Source organism: Phascolarctos cinereus, unplaced genomic scaffold, assembly GCF_003287225.1.
Source record: "Phascolarctos cinereus isolate Bilbo 61053 unplaced genomic scaffold, phaCin_HiC Scaffold_3;HRSCAF=262, whole genome shotgun sequence".
NCBI lineage: Eukaryota > Metazoa > Chordata > Mammalia > Diprotodontia > Phascolarctidae > Phascolarctos > Phascolarctos cinereus.
The window spans coordinates 15,899,476-15,917,333 of record NW_027555736.1 but is presented as its reverse complement, the minus strand read 5'-3'; the positions used below and the strand labels follow the sequence as shown (position 1 = coordinate 15,917,333).

The 17,858-nt window shown below is 34.5% G+C and overlaps 1 protein-coding gene across 2 annotated transcripts in view; it reads left to right on the top strand.

The window, feature by feature from the left end:
- The window catches only part of PCDH15 (protocadherin related 15), a 1,495,046-nt gene that overhangs the window by 1,047,707 nt on the left and 429,481 nt on the right, over positions 1-17,858 (top strand). For both annotated transcript variants that reach the window (XM_020978669.2, XM_078150714.1), the window contains one exon: positions 8,913-9,119. In XM_020978669.2, coding sequence (XP_020834328.1) covers positions 8,913-9,119 — 207 coding nt within the window. The remainder of the gene's footprint in view (positions 1-8,912; positions 9,120-17,858) is intronic.

Here is a 17,858-nt window from a genome sequence, read left to right as displayed (position 1 = left end):
ATGGGCAAAGCTTTCCTAAATCACTCATCTCCCAACTACTTTAGAATGTAGAAGACCTAGGTAGTGGAAGCTGCTAATTAGGCAAAGTCATAAGTTTGATCCCCATATGGACCAATTATCTTCATACAGATCAAATCTTTGTTTTACAGCCATGGAAGCTGTCTTTGATATTGACCACCTGTTTTGAAAGTCAAATACCTTGTTGGTAGCAGGGCCTGAAGAAAGGACACAGCACAAATCCCTGCTATCTTTAAGTACAAATCCCACCAGCGATGACCAGAAGGTCATCTTTGTAGACAAATGTCAGCACTCCCAAAAAGGATAGGAAAGCCTCTTCAGTTATTATTCTAGCAATGTTTCCCTGATGAGGGGGTGTAAAGTAGCAGGCACCCATTAAAGGTGCTGAGAGGTTTCCAAATTCATGGATTGTTGATTTCTAGGTAAAAAGTCTAAAGTCCCCAGATCATAAATATGTCATATCTGAGACTCTAGAGATAGGCCCTTAATCACTGTCTTCCTCACACCCCCAATGACAGTCTCTTTACTTTTTATAAACACCCCAGCTGTCATTGCGGAAACAAAATCAATGCACACATTTTCCTAGTTATATGCTATGGCCACTTTGCACTTAATTTCATTCCAGTTAAATTTTTGACATTAGCCTATGTAATTGGCCGTGACAGAAATATCAAGCTGAGTCTCTTGGCTTGAAGTATAGACCACAGAAGCTTGTTAACAGAATTTTAAAAGATAAGAACTATAAGCTTCCCTTCTACAACAATCAAGAAACCCCAAGAGACAGGCTGTGTACAATCTTGAGTCAGCTGAAATTTAGTATTAAAAATAGAACACACTTACTAGCTGTGTGACCCCGGGCAAGGCACTTAACCTCAATTGCCTAAAAGTTAAAAAAAAAAATAGTACATAGAGAGGAAGGAAGCTCCACTAAGACACTAGCTACTCTAAGACAGCAAGAAATGGAATTTTCAAGGAAATTAATATTCTCTTATTTGAATTTCTAGTTATCTGAAGGTTAATAAGAAGATCTTTTGCCTTGTCACCTTTGTCATTGAAAACCTTTCTGAAATGTATTAGTCCATTCTCTTGACCTGGTAATATTGAATGTTATTTAATATTCATATGATTTAGAATCTTACAGTGTCCTGGTCTAGTCATTCTCACTGTCAAATTGTAAAGATGGTTACAAAGTAGAGTAGACTGAACCAAAGCACACAATATCCCCAAGATGCAACTTGGACCTTTCACTTTTTTTTTTAATGTGAATCTCTAATATCAATTATTTTTTTCTCCCTTGAGGTTGGCCTACCTCTCAAGAAAATGTAGTTTTGGGAGGGGAAAAAAGAGTCCAATTAATTTCTGAGTTCTGGTTAATCAAGGTTTTACCCTACTGTTCCCTGAAATGGGAGCTGAAATTAAGGTAGACAGTGGATTTAAATGAAACGTGTAATTTTATTCTAGGAATGGCATTACTGCAAGGGAAGTATTTGAATTTTGAAGGAAAAGTCTTTTAAGTAAATTTAAACAAGCCAGAGAACTATACCATGTTCCAATTTAATTTAGCAAAGATTGGTAAAAATAATAAACCACAAGTCTAGTGGAATTGTGGAAAACCACAAATGCAATAGCAGAACTTGGGGAACTGGGACTTGTTCACATCTTTTCAAAAGCAATCCAGTAACACACAATCAAAGCCAGCAACAGGTCAGCCCTTTAGACTCAGCAACCGGGTAACCAAAACTCAATTGGTAGGTTGTTATTGAAAATGGTGGGGGTGGGGGAAGAGATATCCATTTTATTGAATATGTACACAACAATTCTTTATAGCCACATCTGGGAAATAAGCTGTGGGACTTATGAACTTATGATTGAGGAATTACCATGCAGATTGTAGTATACAGATATAATTTAATGATTTGTAAGAAACAGCAAATACAAAGAATGAGTTAAAAATAAAGTAAAAAGGCTACAATGGAAAGAACAAATAATTGCTTTGAAATCAGAGGACTTGAAATTAAACCCACTTCAGACATTTACTAGCTGGGTGACCTTATAAAAGTCACTCATGTCTCCTTGTGCTTTAGTTTCCTCCTCTTTAAAATGAAGGAAACAGGGGCAGCTGGGTGGCTCAGTGGATAGAGCAGTAGCCCTGGATTCAGAAGGACCTGAGTTCAAATCTGGCCTTAGACACATAACACTTACTAGCTGTGTGACCCTGAGCAAGTCACTTAACCCCATTGCCTAGCCAAAAAAATAAATAAAATAAAATGAAGGAAACAGAGTAGATGGCCTCTGAGCTAAAGTTCTATAATCCTATGATCTATGAAGTGATACCAAGTAAAGAAGGCAGAATCAGAGCATCTTCTATCAGAGCATCTGTTCTGACTATTAAAAAACAGATAAATCTGAACCAAAAGAAAGAAGGAAAAAAGAGCAGTCAAACTACTAGTCAGACTATCTTTTTTCCCCCATTTCAAACATTTGTTAAGTGCTTACTGTGTGCTAAGTACTGTGCTGAGTTCTAAGGATACAAAGAAAAGCAAAAACAGCCCCTGCCTCAAATGAGCTTATATTATTTTTTTCTTTCTTTAACAGTATTTAAAGTTTTGAGTCCAAATTTTGTCCCTCCTCCCTCTCCCCTCCCCCCTTCCTGAGACAATAAGCAATCAGGTATGTTATATATGTGCAATGTAAAACATTTCCATTTTAGTCATTTTGTACAAGAAGACTAGAATAAAAGAAAAAAAAGAGAAAGAAAGAGAAAAAATAGCATGCTTCACTTTGTATCCAATCAACATCAATTCTTTGTCTCGAGGCAGATAGCATTAGTCCTTTGGGACTGTCTTGGATCATTGTGTTGCTGAGAATAGCTATGTCATTCACAGTTCTTCATTGAATAATACTACTGTTACTGTGTGCAATGTTCTCCTGGTTCTGTTCACTTCACTATGCCTCAGTTTATGTAAGTTTAGCTTTTTTCTGAAATCATCCTGCTTGTCATTACTTATAGCACAATAATATTCCATTACAATCATATACCACAGCTTGTTTAGTCATTCCCCAATTGATGGGCATCCCTTTGATTCACAATTCTTATCCACCACAAAAAGAACTGCTATAAATATTTTTTTTTGTACAAACAGGTCCTTTTTGCTTTTTTGTATATCTTTGAGATATAGATGTAGCAGTAGTATTGCTGAATCAAAAGCTATGCACAGTTTTAAAGCCCTTTGGGTGTAGTTCCAAATTTCTCTCCAGAATGGTTGGATCAGTTTTACAACTCCACCAGTAGTGCATTAGTGCCCCAGTTTTCCCACATCCACTCCAACATGCAACTTTTTTTGTCATATTAGCCACTCTGATAGATGTGAGAGTTGTTTCAATTTGAATTTCTCTATTCAAAAGTGGTTTAGAGCATTTTTTTCACATGATCATAGATAACTGTTTTTGTCTGAAAACTGCCAGTTTGTATTTTTGAGTATTTATCAATTTGGGAATAACTTGGATTTTTATACATTTGACTCCATTCTCTATGTATTTGAGAGCTGTGGCCTTCATTGGAGACATTTATTGCAAAAAAAAAAACAGTTTTCTTCTTTCCTCATAATTTTGGGTGTACTGGTTTTGTTTATGCAAAAACTTTTAAATTTTATGCAATAAAAATTATGTATTTTACATTTTTCATGCTCTCTATATCTTATTTGGTCCCAAATTCTTCCCTTGTCCATAAATCTGACAGATAAAAAATTACATGCTCTCTTAATTTGCTTATGATATCACCTTTTATGTCTAAATCACGTACCCATTTTACCTTATCTTGGTATATGTCTTCGTGTGAGATGTTGGTCTGTACCTAGTTTCTGCCATACTGTTTTCTAGTTTTCCTAGGAGTTTTTGTCAAATAATGAGTTTTTGTTCAAACGCTTGGATCTTTGGGATTTATCATATACTAGATTACTATACTCGCTTATCATAAAGTAATTTGTGCCTAATCTATTGCACTGATTCATCACTCTATTTCTTAGCCAATAATTGATTGTTTTAATAATTACCACTTTAGAATATAGTTTGGCATCTGCTTCGCTAGACCACCGTCTTTCACTTTTTATTTTATTGATGCTTTTGATATCCTTCAGCTTTTGTTTTTGCAGATGAATTTTGTTATTTTTTTTCTAGCTACATAAAACATTTTTTATAGTTTGATTGGTATAACAATAAATAATAAATAAATAAATAAATAGATTAATTATTAGAATTGTCATTTTTATTATATTGGCTCAGCCTACCCATGAGCAATTAATATTTTCCAATTGTTTAGACATGCTTTGTTTATGTGAAAAGCGTTTTATAGCTGTGTGTATATAGTTCTTGGGTTTGTCTTGGCAAGTAGACTCCCAAGTATTTTATATTGTCTAGAGTTATTTTAAATGAAATTTCTTTTTCTGTCTCTTGCTGCTGGACTTTGTTGATAACACTACAGAAATGCTGATGATTTATGTGGGTTTATTTTATATCCTGTTAATAATTTCAAGTAATTTTAATTGATTTTCCATGGAATTTCAAAGCATAAGATCATATCATCTACAAAGAGTGATAATTTTGTTTTCTCATTGTTTATTCTAATTCCTTCAATTTATTTTTCTTCTCATTCTATAGCTAGCATTTCTAGTGCAATATTAACTAATAGAGGTGATAATGGCATCCTTGCTTCACCCTTGATTGTATTGGGAAGACTTAGAGCTTATTCCCATTACAAATAATGCCCTCTGATGGTTTTAGATAAATATTACTTATTTTAAGGTAAATCCTATTTACTCCTATGCTCTATAGTGTTTTCAATAGGAATGGATGCTGTATTTTGTCAAAGGCTTTTTCTACATCTATTGAGATAATCATATTATTTCTGTTGGTTTTATCATTGATATGGTCAATTATGCTTATGTTTTTTGCTAATATTGAACCAGTCCTACACTCCTGGTATAAATCCCACCTGGTCATAGTGTATAATTCTTGTGATATAGTGTTATAATCTCTTTGCTACTGTTTTATTTAAAATTTTTGCATCAATCTTCATTAGGGAAATTGGTGTATAATTTCCTTTCTGTGTTTTGGTTCTTCCTGTTTTTGGAATTAGTAACATATTTGTGTTGTAAAAAGAATTTAGTAGGAATCCTTCTTCACCTATTTTTCCAAGTTATTTATATAGTATTGGGATTAATTGTTCTTTAAATGTTTGATAGAATTTGTTTGTGAATCCATCTGGTCCTGGGATTTTTTTTTCTTTAAGAAGTTCATTGACCACTTGTCAATTACTTTTTATTTTTTCTAAGACTAGATTATTTAAATATTTTATTTCTTCTGTTAATCTGGATAATTTATATTTTTATAGATATTCATCCATTTAATTTAGATTGTCAAATTTATTGGCATATAATTGTGCCCAATACTTCCTAACTATTGCTTTCATTTCTTCTTTTTTTCAATTTTTAAAAAAAATTTTAGGCAATTGGGGTTAAGTGACTTGTCTGGGGTCACACAGCTAGTAAGTGTCGGGTGTTTGGTCTGAGGCCGAATTTGAACTCAGGGTCCTCCTGACTTCAAGGCCGGTGTTCTATCCACTGTGCCACATAGCTGCCCCAAATTTCTTCTTCATGAGCGGTAAATTTACCCCTTTCATTTTTTATACTAATAATTTGGTTTTCTTCTTTCCTTTTTTTTGTAAATCAAACTAACCAGTATTTTATTTTTTTCATAAAGCCAGTTTCTAGTTTTATTTATTAGTTTAATAGTTTTATTAATTTCAATTTTATTAATCTCTCCTTTTTTAGTTGCCTGCCCAATTCATTGATCTGCTTTTCTCTATTTTATTGATGTAAGCAATTAGAGATATCAGCATTTTTTAAATGCTGGATTTAGCAAAAGGAAACATGGAAGAAATGCAATGGTTTGGGATTCTGTAGTATTAAACACTCATGCGTGTTTTAACATTTATGAGTTTTTCATTGTTGAATCAAGCCTTATGATTGAATCATTTACCAGATGTATTAATAGCATATGTTGGAAGCAAAACACTTCAAATGAGTTAATAATAACAATACTATTCACACATATAGAATATGTGTGCAAAGTTTAAATTCAATAGATATTAAAAATCAATCTTAAGGTACAATTTACTTTCAAATGGGAATTTAATGACAATTGAAGTCTCTATCTCTAGCTGAACTCATCTGTGCACCTTCACAACCCAGGATACACAAGCATTTGACATTCAAAGATCACTCACAGTGTGTGATATAACATTCTTTACTTAAGATTTTTAGATAATAAAGCACACTGAAATGAAATTTAAAGGCAATATCTAATCAAATCATGCATACTCTATACAAACAAATTCTTAAATAGCTGGGTTATAATTCTGGCCTCAGAGCCACACTGCAAACTAATCTTACTATAGGTAAAAGCAATTAGTGTTTCTAATTGACAACAACATTGGAATCTCATGAGCAGAAGAAAAGGCCATACAAATTACAAGGCTAGCCTGATTTGAAATTGTGTACAAATAGGAAAAGGAAAATCTAGATGAAAAGAAGAAAGGACTGAGCTTTTGTGATAAACGGAGGGGAAACCCCACTGACAGTCGCTGGACAACAGAGTTTTGTTTTCAAAGATGATGAAAATCTTCAGTAAAAATTGTTTACAAAAAAAGAAATAGAAAAGTGTGATAATTTCATTATGGATTGAATTATGACCAAAGCACAGAAAACATAACCATAAACACTTAAAGACAAGCCTTCCTAATCTACATAATTCATTTATTAGGACAGCTGAACAAAATTTTAAATAGCCGTTCATGATCAAAATTATCTGATTGAGCTAATCAGTTTAAACAGGGTGGCTATGGTACATGTAAAAAAAGAGAAATGAAGAGAATCTCCTCATGAGACATTTACTTTTTGTGATGAATAAGGTAGCAGGCAACTTGTACTCAAACCTGCCCTTTCTACCTTCTTAATTCCTGCAAAGATCATATATATCATATATATTTACACATACATACACATATACATAATATGTACATGTATGTATACATATATATACAAATATGTTTATGCTATATATGGTGTATACATATATACATATGCATACACATATGTGTATTGTTCAGAGATATATTTTGGGGGGTTTTCTAAGGACTCCATCAATGTTTTCTCTCCCCAAATGATTATCTTTGCTTCTGTGTTTCTGTTGACATTTGTGTAAGACAATTCTGGAGCCTGACCAGTCTTTCAGCCAGAATCTGCTAGATTAGGTCCAGCCTTGTGTTTGCCTCCCTTTTCAACATGACACATAACATAACAACACATGTGTGCACACACTTCTGAATGAAAATCTTCTTGCCTTTCTCAACATTTTCCATTGTGCATCTGGATCAGCTCGTACTTTATGCATGATTGTTTTTTAAACACTATTTTTATATTTGAATGGGTCTTTCTTGAGCAACAAGACATGCACAAAAAATAAAGCTAACAGAGAAAGACTCAATAATTATTTATTAAAATAAATTATCTCTAGTTTGTCTTAAGTAAACATTACAATCGTGCTGGAAATAGTTGCCCAAATTGCATGATACCAGACTATTCTCTCATCCTGATGGTGGCAGGGGCAGGGGCAGGGGCAGGGGCATGGGCTCAAAGAAATCCAAAATCAAGCTTTCTCTCTAGCTTTTTTTTTTTTAAAGTGGCACCTGGGGGTGTATTGAAACTTCAAAATCGTTAGTATTTTTCCAGTTATTTCTACTTTGGTCATCATGGGAGATAATAAGGCAAATAAAAAGGATTACATTTGTTTATTTTTCAGATTCAGAAGCATTCAATGGGAGGAGTTAACCACATGGAAAATAACACTATGCATACTGATGAGAAAAAGATAAAATACATATACATGTTTTAGTTCAACTAGATGTAAGGATTTGGGGAGAAGGTTAAAAGGGAGGGGAGGATAAGCAAGATTTTGGTGGCTAAGTCATTTTCCAGAAGGATGATTAGTAATGATCCCTAGTTATGGCATTTTATTTTTATTCCAAATTTAGAAATAATCAGAAAAAATAGCATTATAATAATTTGCATACAAGGTGGTACAGTGGATAGAGCACCAGCCCTGGAGTCAAGAGGACCTGAGTTCAAATCTGTCATCAGATACATCTTAACTGTGTCACCCTGGGCAAGTCACTTAAACATGTTTGCCTCAGTTTCCTCATGTGTAAAATTAGCTGCAGAAGGAAATGGTAAACCACACCAGTATTTTTGCCAAGAAAACCACAAATGGGATCCTAAAGAGTCAGACATGACTTAAATGACTGAACATTTGCCTACTATGTGGTAAAGTACAGGGAGTAAATTGTCTTTATTTTTATTTTCTCTCCTGTAATAAATCCTGTTCTTTGCATTTAGTAGGAGCTTGACAGCTAGTCAAGTTTTGGACTTCAGAATTAAACCCTAACTACAGGCTACACAGTGTGTCCAATATAGTACCCTGCCTGTTCTTTTCTAATGATCCAGAATATCTTTAAAGAATATTTGGCCATGACAATCAAATGTAAAGGGGCTCGTTTGGGAACCTGGAAGTCTAATACCTAGTTCCATCCCTGTCGTAAGTTTCTGTGTGACACTGCATAAATCATTCAACTTCTTCGGGCTTCAAGTTTCTAATTTGGGAAATGAGAGAATTGATAAGGTGATCTCTGAAGTCCCTTTTAACTCTAAATATCTATGATTCAAGTTTCAAAGATATCATTAAAAAAAAAGAAAACTTTCCATGCACCAAATTGGGAGTTCCCTCCGCCCACACCCAAGGTATATAATACTATATCTGCTTCTCTCTTTTCTGTTTGCCAGGCAGAACAAGACAATGGTCATCCTCTCCCTGCATTTGCCAGCCTTCATATTGAAATCTTGGATGAAAACAACCAGAGCCCTTACTTCACAATGCCGAGTTATCAAGGTTATATCCTGGAGTCTGCCCCTGTTGGTGCAACCATCTCAGACAGTCTCAACTTGACCACCCCTCTCAGAATCGTTGTCTTGGACAAGGATGTAGAGGACGTGAGTTGTGTTGTTTTTATTTTTGTTTTTTTTTTAATTTTGTTTAAATGTATAGTCAAACTAATGGATGAATTTATGATTTTAAAGTTGGTAGCAATAATGTTTTTAAGTTTTACGGAAGGATATAGACACTATTAATCAATGTAAATGAAGTATGTGCAGGAAACTCATCTAATATTTTTGTCATGGTGGCCTGATGTAGAGGGTAATGGATGTAGAGTCAGAAAGAACTAGTTTCAAATCCTGCCTCAGAGGCTTGATTACTCTGTTACCATGGCTAAATTACAGAATTGTAGATTGAGAATTTGAAGAGCTTTTAAGAGTTTTTATTTTGTGAATGAGGGGCTTCTGGCACACTGACTTGCCCAAGGTTATACAGATATTAAATGGTAGAGCCAGGATTCAAATCTAGGCCCTCTGGTTCTCAGTCTTGTGCTCTCCGCTCTACCAAACTGCCTCCCCAAGGCAGAGAAGATCTGTGAGCTTCATCTTCTCCCTAAGACTTACCTATGTAGTTTTAGACAGTTTTTGATCTGCTTTAGTAGGATTCTAGATTCAGAGCAACATACCAGGCTCTACCAATATCTGATGGTATTTGACCATCTGTTAAGTGGAGCCATGATAATTTGATGGCATTAATAGCTAAGATGGCTGTTTCTGGTTTCCATTGCTCTTTATAAAGTGAACAAATGGTGGTGCTGAGTAGCACCAGTGATGGTTTGTTGTAGGTTGCATTTTATTACTCTTGTTGCATTGTTTTTCAACTGTGTCTTACTCTTGCTGACCCCATTTTCTTTTGTTTTTGGAAAGACACTGTAGTGATTTGCCATTTCCTTCTCTACCTCATTTTACAGATGAGAAAACTGAGGCAAAAAAATTAGGTGACTTTCCCAGGGTTACACAGGTAGTAAGTATCTGAGGTCAGACTTAAACTCAGCAAGATGAGTCTTCCTGACCCCAGGTCTGGCATTCTGTACACCATGACTCCACTAGTTGCCTTCCAGATATTAATATCCTCCTCTTATAAAGAAACTGAGACACAGAGTAGAACATTGGAATGCCCATGATCACAGGCTAGTAAGCTTCTCAAAAGGTGTGGGCACCAATATTCTATCCTCTAGAATAAAACTATTATCATACATTTGACAGAAAATGCTTAAAATGTTTTAAATGCCTGCTGTTTTCAACCTCCTTAGGAGCATACAAGAGACAGTGTGAGTGGTGAGAGAATTAGCTTCAAGCCAGGAAGTTCTGAGTTCAAGTTCTTACACGTACTGTCTATATAGCCTTGGGTATAGTACTTTTCCTCTCAGGGCTCTAGGAAACTCTCTAAGATTATAAGATTAAGAGAAGGTGCTGACCTATACTAGTGAAAAGAGTTCTTTCCTCCAGGATTTCCCTTATTATTTAATCACTATTGCTACCAGAGCTTAAATTGCAAGAATTATTACAGGAATCTAACACCCAGTAGGGATAAAATTAATATGTGTTGGTAGAGTATCTAAGGGTATATTTTGTTGATATTTGTGTCGTGTCTGATTTGCTCTCAGGTTCTACCAGGTGGCATTCCTGTAGGTAGTACTTAATGATAAGGGTGTGATTTTGTGGTTTGCAAGTTTCATCAGTGTTGGGGGAGGAGGGTTGGCGTGCTCACTGACGTGGTTTCTTCTATTTTTTCATTTTCCTTGGAAAAGGTCAGATTACCACCCCCCAACAGCTACTAGATATAAAGTTCTTTTAAAACTACAAATATTTAAATTGCATTTTACATTTAGTGTTGCCTAATACTATCCCAGAGTTTCTGAGATAACTTTCTCAATTAACTAAATATTTTGAAATATTTGACCGACTCTAGGATAATGGAACATGTTTTGCATGTTTGTGATACCCATTTGCATCTATACGTTTCTGTGTTTTGTAGCTATGAGAAATAACACATGACAATACAAGAATTTAAACAATTTATACGGCAACCCTCCAAATGATCTGTGATTACATCAGTTGGGGAATTCCCTCCAACAATTAAGATCCCAACCCATTGCTACCTAAACATCTGCAACAGTGTTCGTGTGCTCCCAAACAATGTAGAATTTGACTTTACAATTAGGAGACCAGAATTTAGTTCAAAACTCCTTCAGGCTCTTCCAGTTCTAAATACGTGTGCTTAGCTTAGTGGAAGTTTTCTAGAATGTCCTGTTTCTTTTCTTATACTGCATGCATTTGCTAAATTTGTGTAGCTCTGTTTCTCTCTGTGTGAGCCAGAATGCAAATTAATTTCAGCATAAATAGCATTAAAATTAATGAGACAACATTCAAGCCCTTTGTCTCCCAGGCAGAGTGGAAACTGTGACATCTGCTTACTCAATTTGTTAGGTTAAAGACCAAACATGAGCTAAGGTCAAGTAGTGGGGGGGGGGGAAGAATTAGAGAATTTGTAAATTGCCTTGACTACACTTCAATTCAGTGAGTTAATATGCAGTTGGAATAAACTTTTATGTGGTCTTGAGGACTGTGTCTAAGAGCTGGCCCAACTTGGCATCTGATAAGGACCTGGTGATCCAAACACAGTGGAATTTATTAATGAAATCTAATAAAAATATTGCACAAGAAAAGGAAAGATAACTTTGGGGGATGGAAATATGAAGAGAAAGATAACTAGGTTATTTATGAATAATTTTGCTTTGCTATGATATTAATTTAGATTTGTTGTTCTCTAGCTGACAATACATATGCATTGATTTGTTTTCCTTCTCAATTAGAGTAAACTTTCAAATTGTAGCTGATACAAAGAAAAGTTAGTTATCACTGGCATTGAGATTTATGTAATTCACTTAAATTTGTCATTCATTAGTAATATGAAGGAAAACCACAACTTACCCTATAAATTAGTCTCAGACATTTGACTTAAGCATTTCTAAACTATTTATGCTGAAAATGTTTTTTGAATAGAAGTGGCATTTAGTAGGTGCTTTAAAATATTTATTGACTGTATCTTGATTAATACTTGACTTAAAATACTTCTATGTCTGTGTGTGCGTTTTCAAATCTCAGTATATTCAGTTAACATATCAATATATGATAGTTTCATGTGAAGCTGTTGCATGCTTAGAAAACATATTCTCTGCAAGAAAAAAATGTTCAAATAAGAAATTAGCTGGTCAAGACAATTCAGTATTCTGGACTATATAATATATTTTTTTCATAAGATTCACAATTGGAAAAAAAAGAGAATCATAGTATAAAGTCTTACTATGTTTGGTGAGTGGAAGGTATATTGCTAGCAGTGAGGATGGAAGTGCTCTATATGAAAGGTGAACACTCCTTAATGAATCAAAAGTGACATCCTCTTCACCATACTCTTCATATCTATGCATAGCAATCAATCAATGAATAAGCATAAATTAAGTGTCTTCCCTGTAAAAGGCATTGTTCTAAGTAGATAATACAGAGTCATACAAATACTTGCAAAATAAATACAAAGTATTCTCTTGGAAGAAGTATTAGTATGTGGATGATTCTATGAACTGAGATTAAAATAAAATAGTTTTTGAATAATATCTTATTTTTCTCAATTATATTGGAAAACAATTTTAACATTCTCTTTCTGTTTTGTGTTTCTAATTCTTTCTCTCCCTCCTTCCTCTCATCCTTCATTGAGAAAGCATGTGTAGTAACGCAAAAAATATTTGCATATTAGTCATATTGTGAAAGAAAACACAGATCAAAACAAGAATAAAGTGAATAACAGCATGCCTCAATCAGCATTCCTACATCAGAAGTCATTTCGCTAGGTGTGGATAGCATTTTTTATCATGAGTCCTTTGAAATGGTCTTGGATCATTATGTTACTGAGAATAGCTGCCATTCAGGGTTGATCATCAAACAATATTGCTGTTACTATGTACAATGTTCTCCTGGTTCTGCTCTCCTCACTTTGCATTGGTTCATATGAGTCTTTCTAGGTTTTTATGAAATGATTTCTTACAGCACAATAGTATTACATGACAATCATATACCGCAACTTGATCAGCAATTCGCTAATTGATTGACATCACTTCAGTTTCCATTCTACGCCACCACAAAAAAGCTGCTGTAAATATTTTTGTACAAATAGGTATTTTTCTCTTTTTTTATCTTTTTGTTATTGTAACCTAGTAGTGGTATTGCTGGATCACAGGGTATGCAGTTTTATAGCCCTTTGAGCATAGTTCCAAAATGTTCACCAGAATGGTTCAATCAGTTCAGAGTTCCATCAATGGTGTGCTAGTATCCCAATTTTTCACACATCCCCTACAACATTTATCATTTTCATTCTCTGTCATATTAGCCAAGATGATGCAGGTGAGGTGGTACTTCAGAACTGTTTTAATTTGCATTTCCCTAATCAAAAGTGATTGCGATCATTTTTTCCATGTGACTATAGATAGCTTTGATTTCTTCATCTGAGGTATAAAGGAAGCAGGAAATTCTAACAGGCAGAGGCAAGGAATGAATGCATGCCACACATGAAGGATAGCCTAAGGGAAGGACCTGAGATGATAGATGAAGTGTTGAATTCTAGGAATAAGATAGATACATAGCTTGATAGATTAATGGATGGCTGAATAGATGTTAGATAGATTAGATAGTCATATAGAGAGATGATGGATAGACAGATAGACAATTTATTAATTGCTTACTGTAAACCAGGCACTGTAGAAATATAAGAATGCCAGGGAGTCACTGACCTATAGGAGGTTATATTACAAAAAGTAAGATGATACTCAGAAAAGAGTTGGGAAAGGAGAAGGGTTTCACCTAAATGAGAGTGATTTGGAGCTGGTGGCTAGAAAGTGAGGTGAAGGCTTGGCTCCAAGCAAGACAAGATCATAGGTCAACTTTCACAACCCAAGTTGATACCAAGGACAGAGTCTAGCTTCTGGTATGAAGAATGGTGGCATATTTGGATCTGGCAGCCAGTTTTGCTGAACCGTAGCTATCTACAAAAGGCAATAGTAATTAAGAGACTGGAAAGGTAAGGCTGAAATCAGATTGTGAAGGACCAAACATCTGGAAGGAATTAGAGCATAGTGAAAGAAAGACATTGAAAGATAGGATATGAAAATTAGAGAAGAAAGAAAAAAGTTAAGTATTAGAAAGAGAGAAATTAGATCTTGTCTACTTGCAGTCCTCCTGGGTCTGTGGATTTGAGTAAAGAAATAGAAAAGGAGTAACGTCATTGCTGTTAGTCATAAATAAATAGCAGTCCTGGGAGCTAGATTTCTATAGTGACTATGATGAAAGGCTTTCCTTTGGAGCAAAACTCTTCTTAAATTGAGGATGCAATGAGAATCCTGAAATGCATCAGGATCAAGTCTTTATAAAAGAAAGCAAGAGAAGAAATCTAGATCGGGAGGCACTAGCTGGTTTTTTTTAACTGAAAATTCTCTATTATCTAGTTTATTGGAATATTTAACTGATTTAAGTAAAGATTACCCTTAGGTATTGTATGATCTAGGATGTCCATATGAATCATTAAGATTTACAAAATTATATAAAACATACAAACATATATATGTATATATCAATGAAATATGTTGAAAATTTGAAAATATCACACACATATGCTATTTGGATAGATAGATAGATACATACATACATACATGCATACATACATACGTAGTCATGTATTCTCCTTCTATAGAATACAAGATCTTTGTGGGGGGGACAATTTCAATTCGTGCCTTTCAAAAATTCCCTGAGCTTATCACAGTGTCTGTACTTATACATTGTAGGTACCAAAAAATGTAGATTGATTAATTCATCAATTGATTCATGTGTTCATTCAATAAACAATTATTAAGTACCTCCTCTCCTCATCCCTTATGCACAATATTAGGTGGAATGACCACATTAGATAAGTCATATCATGTGCTCTTTGGAGTTTGCAGAATAAGAAAAAAAAAGAAACAAACATTTTATATATGCAACCACATAGTAGCCAAAATAATTGATTACCACTGTTATATAACTTTGTTCAAAGTGCACTACTCAAAATCAAAAAAGGACTATGGTGGGCTACACCATTCAAATACAAGTGGCTTTCTACCAGATAATATCTTGAGGAGTTACTAATTGTTCATTTGTCTCAGGCTATTGAGCTTTCAGAAATGTAGGAGGTTGAATTCCAACCAGCCTTCAACAATGTAAGTTATTAACACAGAATCTGATAATAAGTATAAATAGACAGCATCAAAGTCACTTGAAAAAAGAAAAAAAAAAGGAAAGGCCTTTAAAGTACATATAGAGAGGTAAATCTAGGCAAAAATTGTAATTTTTTTCTGTTGCGGTTCCCCAGTTTTGAGCACATTGTGGACTAAATTAGGGCTTTACATGTATTTAATTTTATTTTCTTAAATGGAAAACCTTTAAATTAGGGCATTAACAGCTCATCATGGCTGTATTTCATGGCTGCTCTCTGTTTAGCCTCAGCACACAGACACACGCCCTCCCATACACACACCGTATATCAAGACTATGTCATATTTAACAACATTCTTCTTGATAGTAACACTAAAGGAGGTGCCATATTTGGATGCTTAGAGAATTTATAAGTTTTTAAAAAATCTTTTAAAACTTGTGCTATTGGTTTTGGGGGTTAAGTTATAAATTAAGAGCACATCCATGCACAGGGGTGGGAGGGGGAGTGCTCAAAATAGTTCTGTATATAACCTAACTGGTTATATGGAGCCCTCTATCCTGAACAAATGAGTTACTTGTCAAGGACATAAATCTTGTGGGTTACTTGCTCTTTCTGAGAGAATGATTTTCACTTACTGAAAACCACATTAATCCCATGTCTCTTCTCTTCCTATCAATAATTTCCTCACCTCATCATCCTTTCCCAAATCACATCATCCCTTCCTTTTCCATATCCCAAATATCATCCTCATGTCTTCTTACCACAATTAAATTTATGTATGTGTATACACACACACACACACACACACTATATATATATATATATATATATATATATATATATATATATATATATATATATATATATATATATATGTATGTAGGTATGTATGTATTCCCTGCTGCCTTACAGTTTGCTAATATAATGGTTTCATTCATTGAATCGTTTTATGTGAACATCTTATTTTTTAAAGGATGTATGTTAAAGATCTAGTAGATTCTCGAGGATAAATGGCCTTTTTACCATACTCTGTCTCTGACTATTTATCATTATTACAGCTTTTCTTTCAGGTAGTTCAGGTAAATTTGTGTGTTTTCAACTTAATGAGCTTAAACTCTAATTAAAATAGATCTTCCGTGACTGACTCCTTTCTGGAGACATTTTGTAGAATTAGAATGTGGATAATTAACAAGTATAATTCTTAGGGATATTACTGTATGAGCAACTGATTCTCTCAGGAAACTGGCAACTAGTAGAGGCAAGGTAGGATAGTATAAGGGAAGCTTGATGTGATGAAGAAGAGCATGATTGGAGTCCTAACTCTGCTACTTGTCCCTTAACTCTCTCTAGAACAATACACTATACCATTTCCTCTCCAAATCTGCTGTCCCTGAAGGAAACCTAGAACCCACTGGAAGCTAAGAGTTTATTACTGCTAGTGACAATGATAAAAATTCTCCCCATTTCCCAACCCTTTATTAATTAAGGAGTAAGGAGCCTTAGAGAGACTATATATGAGTATTAATGGAAAGGTTTTTAGAGAAGTCAAATAAGATTTGTCTGCATGTCAGAAAAAAATAAACCAGACTCTCAGAAACTAGTGAATGGCTCGCATTTAGATGAGGTAAGGATGATGTCTGAACTATTGAGGGCTGGTGAGAGTTGTAAGAATATAGGATGAGCAGAGGTGATCTTATCTATAATAGAAATATTGAGGTTGGGGAGAATCCATTGATTGGATAGAGAAGAACATGGGTATTCAAAAAGAAACAAAACAAAACAAAATAAAACAACTTTTCCTTGTCCCTAACCTCTTGGCTAGTATTGTCAACATAAATTCCATCTTTTACTTTGCACACTGGTTCAGAAAGGTACAAAATATTATGGACAGTGAAGAATCATCTGAGGAACTTTAAGGCATTGTGAGAGAAGGGAAAAGAAAAGTGTGTAGGTGTGAGGGGTGCAGAGGGTATAAGAGAGCTAGTCATAAACCTTGGCTTTTGAAGAAGAATTCCTGTGTAAGGCCACAGTGGTTATTCCTATGTGAGAAATATGTAAGTTAGAGTTATGGAATAGAAAGATAGCAAAAAAAAAAATAAAATTGAAGATCATGTCAAATGTTCCATATATTAAAAAATCAGTAAAATATTATACCACAGTCTTTTCTAGAAATATACTCATCAACCCAACTACCTAATGAGCCCTCTCTTTGTAATGGCAACAACAAAAACAGTTAAGCTAAGCCAAGAAACCCAAAACATCACACACCTAAAGTTTTCCACCTTTCTATCAAAGGAAGGGAGGTGCTGATATGTCATCTTGTGTCGTTTCATCTCATGGGCTGGGATCTTTTCAATATGAAGCCCAGAGAAGACCAGTATGTCATCCATAGTCACTCTAGGTCTGGTTCCTCTTACTCACACACAGTACTTAGGAATTTTTGTGCATAAATTAGACATTACCCGATGGCTTGGCAAACAGTAGGAATGTGCTCTTTTTCTTTAGAATAGTTGCGTTTTCTTTACAAAGCTTTCTTTCCTTTCACATTTCCATGGATT